At 37.0% G+C, this 11,253-nt stretch overlaps 1 protein-coding gene across 1 annotated transcript; it reads right to left on the bottom strand.

Moving 5' to 3' along the window:
- Nucleotides 1-6,360: 6,360 nt before the first annotated feature.
- Nucleotides 6,361-7,201, bottom strand: LOC128513505 (C-C motif chemokine 20-like). The gene is made up of 4 exons (XM_053487274.1): nucleotides 7,099-7,201; nucleotides 6,862-6,961; nucleotides 6,663-6,740; nucleotides 6,361-6,557 (listed from the first exon to the last, which is right to left on the bottom strand). The coding sequence occupies exons 1-4, from the start codon at nucleotides 7,178-7,180 to the stop codon at nucleotides 6,515-6,517; spliced, it is 303 nt and encodes a 100-aa protein (XP_053343249.1). The 5' UTR covers nucleotides 7,181-7,201; the 3' UTR covers nucleotides 6,361-6,514.
- Between the last annotated feature and the right edge of the window lie 4,052 nt (nucleotides 7,202-11,253).

Here is an 11,253-nt window from a genome sequence, read left to right as displayed (position 1 = left end):
TCTCTGTGTGCTGCGAGCAGCAGCTTTATACCTATCATAATGGAAAATCCTCACCTGGCAACACCAGTGGGTTTTCCAATTTCACTTGAGTTTGACTTTCTCCATCATTGCAATGAGGAAGAGATTTGCATAAAAAGGACTGAGGGGAACTACTGAGCTATTATGCTGACCTAATATGTTTGGCTTTTAATGTGTGGTACGATAATGAAATGAGATGTAGTTTAAGATGATTAGTTCAATAGCAGCTAATAATACATAAATATTTATTTATTACTTATTCATGTATGCCTATGCATACACGCCCATGTCCCACGCCCGTGTAAACAAGAGATAATAGTGTCAATATAAAAAAAAATCTGAACCAGTGCACAATTAACTTTAAGCTGTAGTTTGAGATGTACAGTAACATGTCCCTTTTAAATCAAAACACACAGAGAAAAAAAAACAGTAAGGAAAAAAAAATCTACATTGTAAAACAAATATTAAAGACTTAAAACAAACAATTAACTAAGAAAGAATAATAAAATGCTGATGTACTGTACTTTCTTTTCATATTGTGTATTTATAATTTAACCCTTTATAGGGCACTCATTGAAATGCTTTGAATTGCATAACTCTTTACAATATTATTTTATTTGTATTTTTATAAAATACTTGTTTTATGCAAATATATGTGTTTTTTTTCTCTAGGCACAGATCCTGGCACTGACACAGTTGCCAAATATAGCTTTTCATCTATTTAAAGGTTAATATAAATGGTTAATATAAAGGTTCTTTGTTAGGTGCAATTTCGATAATTTGATAATTGAAAAAGAAAATAATTCAAACACACTGTACCAGTCTTGATTATGAGCCATTTCCTGAGCATGAAAACATTACTAAAACAATAAATGAATAAATCTTTTTACTGTTACTTTAAATGTCTATAGTAAAGGACACAAATTTGAATTTAGAAATCAACTTTTAAAGACTTTCAATTACAATGAGCTTACTTTGTCTAATTCCATAATTACCTTTCTATTTGTAGCACCTCTTAGATATTTTTGGTGCATGTTTTAATGTTGATTTAATGTTGTTACCAATAACCAGTGTTGGGGAAATTAATAATTACTACTTTAAAATTGTAATTTGATCACAATACTGATTATTACATAAAAAAGTAATCAGATTACGAATTACGTTACTTTCAAGTTATTTTGAGAAAATCTGTCACTGCGTGTGCCTGTGGTGAGCGCGCGCCTCACCCCGTTGTCGCTCCTCGCTCACTCCGTAGGCTGCCTACGTAGACGTCGCCCCCTTCTGCAGGTGCGCGATGGGGCGAGCCTGCCAGTTCGGACTGGCTCACGATAATTAATGTATAAATGGATCTCAGACTTTCTCCGCGTTAAAAATCTTCCCATTTTCTCCCTTCCTCTTTCCCTGAACCCTTCCCCGGTTTATCTAATAAATAAAATGACCCTTTTCCCCGTATGACCTCGCCCCGTGTCCGTGTGTCTGTGGTGCCACCCGTGCAAAAAGAGCGAACCCCGTTACAACATCAAATGTAAAACTACAAAGCTCTCCGACAACTGATTCAAGCGCATACTCGTTACCTGATTATAGGAGTAAATCAGTGTGTAGTAGCACATAAAGCAGGTTACACTTTAGATTTAATATTTTCCTTCAGATTAAGTATAAGAAATATAACCACAATTCCACTGTCTGAAGTTATCTCAGATCACTATCTTGTCTCAATTAAAGTGTGTCATAGTAAAATGTACGCACAGCGCTGCGCTACCACATTAAACATGCATTCACATCAAATACCACACAGAGTTTTATCAGTAATCTCCCAGAGTTATCACCTTTGATTGGATCGCCATCTGACCCCACAGAACTCAATCAGGCGACTGAATATTTAGAGTCGACATTTCGTTATACCTTAGGTAATGTAGCTCTAGTTAATATGAAAATTATTAGAGAATTAACAGACCGCTCGGAAATTAGAACGCAAATGGCGTCAAACTAAATTGATATTATTTCAAATAGCATGGAAGGAGAGCATCCTGAACTATAGAAAAGCTCTCAGTGCTGCTAGATCATTGTCTCTCTCCACTCTTATTGAAAATAACAATAATCCTGAATTTTCATTTAATACCTTAACCAAATTAACTAGAAACAAGACCACTGCAGAAATCTCCACAACATAGTGAAGACTTCATGAACTTTTTCAATAACAAAATCATAAATACTAGGCAAAAAATTCAGGCTTTAAAACCAGACAATTTAAGTAATACAGATGATAAATGAATCACATCACATCCTAGAATACTTTACATTCCTGGAAGAGAGTGAACTAATTTCACTCATCTCATCTCTTCGCCAACCCTGTGTATTAGATCCTATACTGACACATTTTCTCAAGCAGATAGTACCAGCAATAACAGAACTCCTGTTAAAAGTAATTTACTTTTCACTCAGCAGTGGATAGGTTCCCAAATCCTTTAAATTAGCAGTTATAAAACCACTAATTAAGAAACCTGACCTTGACCCTTGTCAGCTGTCAAATTATAGGCCGATATCAAACCTCCCGCTCATCTCTAAGATTCTAAAGGAAAAGATTGTAGCGGAGCAGCTATGTTCATATCACACTGTAACTTTAGATGGCCTTTCTGTTCCATCAAGTGCAACAGTAAAAGACCTCCGTGTGATTATTGATTCCAGCCTTTCATTTGAAGCACATGTAGATAATATTACTAGGATAACATTCTTTTACCTTAGGATTATTGCCAAGATAAGAAATATATTGTCACTAAACGATGCAGAAAAACTAGTCCATGCTTTCATCACCACTAGGTTGGACTATTGTAATGCCTTACTGTCTGGTTGTTTAACTAGGTGTATAGACAAGCTTCAATTAGTCCAGAATGCAGCGGCCTATGAGTCCTCAATAGAACCAGAAGATACGAGCACATCATCTCTATCTTATCCACACTGCATTGGCTACCCGAGAAATTTTAAATGCATTTTAAAATACTACTATTGACATATAAAGCTCTGTCCTTGGCTGATGCAGACAGCTGTTCTCTGAGAACTTTTAGGACTGGAGTTTCCTACAGTCTAACCGAGCCATTTTAACTTAAACACTCCTGTTATACTGAACCTCCAGTCTCGCACAGTATGATGCAGATCAATCCCTGCTTTCTGTTTCACCCAAATGAGGATGGGTTCCCTGTTGAGTCTGGTTCCTCTCAAGGTTTCTTCCTATTACCATCTCACTAAAATTTTCCTTGCCACTGTCGCGTCGTCCTTGGCTTGCTCCCAGTCGTATCTTTGTGATTCATCTCATAAAAACTCAAATAGTTCTTTTGATTGTGTAAAGCTGCTTTCCGACAATGTCAATTGTTAAAAGCGCTATACAAATAAAATTGAATTGAATTGATGCTGCAACGCAAAACTTGATTTTTAAATGCATTTTGACTCATTTTTTAAACACAACATTTATGATACTGCGGTATCAGGAAAAGTAATTAGATTACAGTAACATGTTATACCCAACTCTGCCAATAACTCACAATGATATTATGTTAAACAGCACAACAGAATGTTTCCCTATCAGAAAAAAGAACCAATTTTAACCTCTTTAAAAACCTAGAAAACCACTGACCATCAGACACTGAGTAAGCCTTTTTTGCTAACCAGCACCTAAACCATAAACATCAATCAATCATTATATTTACAGTTTAAAAAAAAAACTCCATGTATCATAAAAATGTTCTGAAAGATAAGTTCCCTCATTTTCACACAATATAGCAGTCCCTGGAAAAAACCTACAGACAATAGGGCTTCCCTCTTCCTTAACCACAATGTTTTTATTGTTTTGCAGTAATAAAGTTTAGCCCTAAGGTATTTTTTTATTATTATTATTTAAGTACAATATTTGATTACATGTTGGCAGAATGGAATTTCACACTGGTGGATCATAACCAGGTTGTAAGACCTGCTTAAAAATGTTAAAAGAAGAAAAAAGATCAAGAGACAAAAACAGAGATTAACAATTTATTGAAAACCTCATTTAAACTCAAACTCATCAGCTTATTAAAAGTTTGAGACCATAGCCCAAAAATACCCACAACACAAATAAAAGTGTAAAAAAATTACTTAGTAGGCAGTAGCACCACCGTTCTTGTTGACACTGCTTTCTGCATGCTTGATCTAACTCTTTTTCAGGAGGCTGATGGGAACGGTGCTCCATGTGGTAAAGATTGCTTTATGAAGGGCATCCACAGTCTGGAACTGACGCCTGTATTTGTAAACTTCCCTTTGTCGTCCATCCTCAAACATTCTCAAGGGAATTTAGATTAGGGGAACACGCAGGATGGACCAGGAGTGCAACGTTATTGTCCTTGAAGAAGTCCTTCGTGATGGGGTCATTGTGAACTGCAGCATTGTCCTCTTGAAAGACCCGGTTATTACCACACAAATGAGGGTTCTCAGTCAAGAGACATTTCTGCTACAACACGCCCCTGCACAACCTGAAGCTCCATTTTCCCATTACAGGCAAAAGCCCCCCAGATCATGATGGAGCTCGCTTCCACTGTGCCGCTTAGAAAACATCTCCAGTAAGATCCCCTTATCATGCCAGTATCGTTGGAAACCATCAGGACTATACAGATTAATTCTTTCTTGTCCAAGCATCAGTACAGGCCTTAATTTGGATCGATGATTGGCCTGTGTCTTAATGGAAAACCCGTCGGATCCTCCAGCTCAGTGCAAGTAAATTTTCCTTTCGCCTTCAGAACTGCCTTAATTCTACGTGGCATTGATTCAACAAGGTGCTGAAAGCATTCTTTAGAAATGTTGGCCCATATTTACAGGATAGCATCATGCAGTTGATGGAGATTTGTGTGATGCACATCCAGGGCACGAAGCTCCCGTTCTACAACATCCCAAAGATGCTCTATTAGGTTGAGATCTGGTGACTGTGGGGGCCATTTTAGTACAGTGAACTCATTGTCATGTTCAAGAAACCAATTTGAAATGATTCGAGCTTTGTGACATGGTGCATTATCCTGCTGGAAGTGGCCATCAGAGGATGGGTACATGGTGGTCATAAAGGGATAGACATGGTCAGAAACAATGCTCAGGTAGCCCGAGGCATTTAAACGATGCCCAATTGGCCCTAAGGGGCCTAAAGTGTGCCAAGAAAACATCCCCCACACCATTACACCACCAGCAGCAGCCTGCACAGTGGTAACAAGGCATAATGGATCTAATTCTGTGTACGCCAAATTCTGACTCTACCATTTAAATGTCCAAAAAGAAATCGAGACTCATCAGACGAGGCAACATTTCCAATTTTGGTGAGCTCGTGCTAATTGTAGCCTCTTTTTCCCATTTGTAGTGGAGATGAGTGGTACCCGGTGGGGTCTTCAGCTGTTGTAGCCCATCCGCCTCAAGGTTGTGCGTGTTGTGGCTTCACAAATGCTTTGCTGCATACCTCGGTTGTAAAGAGTGGTTATTTCATTCAAAGTTGCTCTTCTATCAGCTTGAATCAGTCGGCCCATTCTCCTCTGACCTCTAGCATTAACACGGCATTTTTGCCCACAGGACTGCCGCATACTGGATGTTTTTCCCTTTTCACACCATTCTTTGTAAACCCTAGAAATGATTGTGCGTGAAAATCCCAGTAACAGAGCAGATTGTGAAATACTCAGACCGGCCCATCTGGCACCAACAACCATGCCACGCTCAAAATTGCTTAAATCACCTTTCTTTCCCATTCTGACATTCAGTTTGGAGGTTAGGAGATTGTCTTGACCAGGACCACACCCCTAAATTCATTGAAGCAACTGCTATGTGATTGGTTGATTAGATAATTGCATTAATAAGAAATTGAACAGGTGTTCCTAAAGATTTTTTAGGTGAGTGTATACGTAATTACTTTTGCCATCAGGAGATCATGACAGTGTGACTGTCTGAAGGACAATGACATTAAAGCCATATTTTTGCACAGATTTAAAATTTTAAAGGCTATGATCTCAAACGTTTAATCAGTTAATGACCAGTCTGTTTGAGTTTAAATGCAGTTTTAAATAAATTGCCCACTCTCTATTTTTTGTCTTTCGCTCTTGTTTCTTCTTTTGCCATTTTGAAGAAGTATTTACAACCAGGTTACGATTCACCAGTACAAGTCTGAATACTTGTAATATTTTCCCTGGTTTTAAGATTTTGATCAGGAGCATATATGGGTGTACGTTAGGAGGCTATTTTATGTTTTAAACAATGCAATAATTCAGTGATGATATGAATATCACTTTCTCATGGAATGCTTTCAAGACAAGACAAAAAAAAGAGATTTAAAAAAAATCTATTTTAATGTACTTAATTAAGTTGCACATATACAAAAATACATTATGCAAACTGCATAAATCATAAAGCTTCTTCATAAAGAATATATGAAACAATATAAGACCTCTATATAGATAGATACATAAATTCTTAATGCAAAATATAGCATTTATTTTTCTTTTTTTTACTGCTGGTTTTTGTTCTTCTTTAGAGCCAACACTTTTGTCCTAAAGAAAAAAGAGAAGATCACTTTAGTTGACTACAACTGTTACATTTAATTAGCAAAAAATAAATAAATAAATCACGGAATGATTAAACATCTTTGTACTTACGTGAGTTGCTGGATGCTGTGCCTCACCCAGGAATGAGTAGGATCAGCACAGACTTTTCTGCCTCCAAATGTGTGGAAACTAAAAGTGAGATAAAAAGCAAATTATTTAATAAAATTATTTGGTGATAAGAGGATACAAGTTGTGAGAGATTACAAAAGAAAAGCAAGGCCTGTATATGGATATGATATATTGTACTCACATGATAGCATTGATGTTGCATTGTCCATGAATGGTCTGGATTGAATATCCTTGGATTAAACTAACAGGGAGCTGACCTTTGGAGTATCGCCTGCAACATGCTAAATAATAAAGAAAATATAATTTTAGCATAATTAAATATGTCAAGTTTGTGCTCATGCACAGGCCTGTAACACAGTAGAAAACACAGTAGTCAAACTAAAACAGATGATAGAGAAACAGAAAGAGAAAATCTTACCCCAAGCAGCAGTGTCTTGACAGAACAGGCTGACTGTCAGAAGCAGCACCAGTGTTACAGCTACACCATTAATCTGGGCCATTGTGTCTGAGTTACTCTCTCTGTACACTGTATGCGTCTCTGTACTCTGTGTGCTGCGAGCAGTAGCTTTATACCTACCATGAAGGAAAATCCTCACTTGACGACACCAGTGGGTTTTCCAATTCCATATACAGTTTGACTTTCTCCGTCATTACAATGAGGAAGAGATTGACATAAAAAGGACAGAGGGGAAGTACTGAGCCATTTTGCTGACCTATTATGTTTGGCTTTTGTAGTGTGGTACGATGATAAAATGTTGTTTAAAGCATAATTAGTTCAATAGCAGCTAATAATACTCACTCACTCACTCATCTTCTATACCGCTTAATCCTGTATTCAGGGTCGCGGGGACCTGGAGCCTATCCCAGGAGACTTGGGCACAAGGCAGGATACACCCTGGACAGGGTGCCAATCCATCGCAGGGCACACATGCATACACACACACTTACATTCACACACTATAGGCAATTTGGAAACGCCAATTAGCCTAACCTGCAGGTCTTTGGACTGTGGGAAGAAACCAGAGTACCCGGAGGAAACACACCAAACACAGAGAAAACATGCAAACTCCATGCACACAGAGACGGGAATCGAGCCTGGCAGGGAATCGAACCCAAACGCTGAAGGTGCGAGGCGACAGTGCTAACCACTGTGTCGCAAGCTGTAATACATAATTATTTATTTATTACCTTTTCGTATAAATTTATGTATACATGCCCATGTACTGAAATAAGAGATAATAGTGTCATTATTTAATGATATAAATGGTATTTTATAAAATACTTATTTTTGCAAAAATACAGTATGTGTTTTTTTCTTAAGTCACTGATACCATTGACAAATGTAGCTTTTCATCTGATTAAGGGTTAATATAGATGGTTAATATAAAGGTTCTTAGGCGAAATTTTGATAATTTGATAATTGAAAAAGAAAATGATTCAAACATACTGTTTTGGTCTTGTTAATGACAGATGTTTACTGAATATAAATACATTGATAAAACAATAAATGAATAAATCCCTAGTAAAAAATAAATAAATAAAATTACTACTACAAATTAACTACTAATTAACCTTCTGTTTTCAGTACCTTATAGATATCTTTGGTGTATGTTTTAATCTTGATGTAATGTTGTTACCAATAACTCACAATGGTACCATATAGAACTGCACAACAGAATGTTTCCCTATCAAAAAAAAGTTCCAATTTGAACCTCTTTGAAAACCTAGAAAACCACTGACCATCACACGCCTTTTTGCGAAACAATGCAAAACCAGCACTTAAACCATAAACATCAATCAATCATTATATTCAAAGTTAAAAAAAAAAAGAACTCCATGTATCATGAAAAAGTTTTGACATAAGTTTCCTCATTTTCACACAATATAGACGTCCCAGAAAAAAAAAACAGACAATATTGTGGGCTTTCCTCTTCCTTAACCACAATGCATTTATTGTTTTATAGTAATAAGTAAGTAAGGGTATTCCTAAAGTGATTTATTTTTTAAATAATAATAATAATTAAGCCTAAGACAATATTTAATTAAGTGTTGGCACAATGGCATTTCACACTGGTGGATCATAACCGGGTTGTAAGGACTGCTTTAAAATGTCCAAAGAAGAAAAAAGAACAAAAAACAACAAACAGAGATTGGCCATTAATTGAAACCTTTATTTAAGCTCAAACAGACTTTTCATCAGCTTATTTAAAGTTTAAAACCTAAACTAAAAATACCCATGACAGAACTAAAAGTGTCAAAAAAAAAGGACTCAGTAGTGAGTAGCACCACCCTTCTTGTTGATAACTTAAAAGACTTGTTTTGGCATGCTTGTTGCAACTCTTTCCAGGAGGCTGGTGGGAACCTTGCTCCATGTGGTAAAAATTGCTTCACAAAGGGTATCCACAGTCTGGAATTAACGTCCATTAATATAAACTTCCCTTGCCATCCATCCCCAAACATTCTCAAGGGGATTTAGATCAGGGGGAAACGCAGGATGGTCCAGAAGTGCAACTTTGAAGTGCAAGGTTATTGTCCTTGAAGAAGTCCTTCGTCAGGCAGGCATTGAGAACTACAGCATTGTCTTGTGAAAGATCCATTCATTACCACACAGATGAGGGTCCTCAGTCAAGAGGAATGTCTGCTGGAACATGTCCACATAGCCAGCCGCTGTTTGACGCCCCTGCACAACCCAAAGCTCCATTTTCCCATCGAAGGTAAAAACACCCCAGGTCATGATGGACCTCCCCCACTATGCCATGTCGAAAACATCTCCAGTGGGATCTCCTTGTCATGTCAGTATCGTTGGAAACCATCAAGACTATCCAGATTCATTTTTTTCTTGTCCGAGAATAAAACCTTTTTCCATCTTTCAATTCCCCATGAACCATTGCAAATTCAAAACAGGCAAGTTTGTGGTGTAGGAGGAGGCGTGGCTTTCGAATATGTTTTTTGTTCTTTATTCCCGTCTCTCGCAGATGCCGTCTTATGGTTATTGGGCTGCAAGCATGCCGAAACAAGTGTTTAAAGTTAACAAGAAGGGTGGTGCTACTCTCTACTGAGTCTTTTTTTTTTTTGACACTTTTAGTTCTGTCATGGGTATTTTTAGCTAAGGTCTCAAACTTTTAACACTGTAAGCCCAGACAAGTTGAGTTTACTTTAAAAAAATGGAGGAAACTGGTTGCCCTAAAAAAATTAAGTAATGTTTAATGAAAACTTAAGTAAGTTTAACTTAAATGCTAAGTTGACTTATCTTAAAATCATTTGTAATACGTATCAATTGCTTTATCCAATCACACCACTTAATATCTTCAGTTAAATTGAGAATATTTTTCTATTAAACTTAAATTAGAGCATTTAAATTATTTTTTTTTATATTTAAAAAAAATCGAAACAGTATATTCTTTTCCTGTTTTATTTAAACTTTAAACATTAAATTCAAGAACAAGTCATGTGTTATAAAACTTTTTTTGTTTATTATTTAAACAGAGGTTTAATCATAGTCCAGGTGCAGAGCATACATCAGTCCAAAAAGACCTGAAGCATGTTGGCCAGTTTATCCATCACCACACTCCCTTCTAAGATGATGTCCACTCTGGATGGGTTGAGCTGAGGTTTTTCTTGATTATTGTAGAGGACTTATACTGGTGTTTTACTGTACAAGTCCATATTAGTTACATCCTAACAGGAAAAAAGAGAAGATATACTGTAATTAGGCAGTTAGATAATGCAGTCTTGTCCAACAAAAAGTACCTCTATTTACCTCCACCTATTTATATTTTTCATGTGCATAAAATTAACCATTCTGTAAACCTTTAAAGTAAAGGGTTAAATACCAAGCAGTCCTTTAAAAAAATATAATGAAGAGGTGGACAATAGCCTATCACACTGGTTAAAGCATGTTTCACTGCTCACAAACAGACCATGAAATGATCAGGTGGCTAAATTCCCGTAAAGATTATTAACAGGTAAAATGACCATCAAACTAATTTAAAAAAAAACATCACGTTGTACTGCTTAAAAACAGCAGAAAGAGCGATAAGACAACGTTATACAATATAGCTAGCTAACTTGGCGGGTGAAATTACCTGAAATGCGCGTTCGTGTTCCCAGTTAGCTAGCTAACTCAGCAAGTGAAAAATTGTTGAACATTACAACAAAGGTAATACTGCTACACGCAGCCTCTCCTGTGCAAATTAAAGCAAAAATAAAAAATTAAAAAATTAAAGGAGAAGGTTTATACTTCTCGCCAAGCACTCACCAGATTCAGTAGACTGCGGTATAGCGCAGTCCGACCCGTCGCTCTCCGGTCTCACCTGCTGGAAGCAGCCTCGGCGGCGACAGTGACCGTTACACTAGCTCCGTTAACGGCAGTCCAAGTAGCAGGTGATAAAACTTTTTCCAAGCTAATATTTCAACGGCTCACAATCAGACTCTCGAGTAAAAGAAAACCAAATTAAAAGAATAAGAGGTGGAAAACGGATCGTGGTCAAATTAGACGTGAAATAACCGAACTGGCGCGTGCACATTCATCTCCGTTTGTTTCCTGAAGAAACAGCCAATCATCAACTTCAAA

The sequence above is a fragment of the Clarias gariepinus genome, chromosome 25 (genome assembly GCF_024256425.1).
Source record: "Clarias gariepinus isolate MV-2021 ecotype Netherlands chromosome 25, CGAR_prim_01v2, whole genome shotgun sequence".
In the NCBI taxonomy this organism is placed as follows: Eukaryota; Metazoa; Chordata; class Actinopteri; order Siluriformes; family Clariidae; genus Clarias; species Clarias gariepinus.
This window is presented reverse-complemented; position numbering and strand designations above follow the sequence as displayed.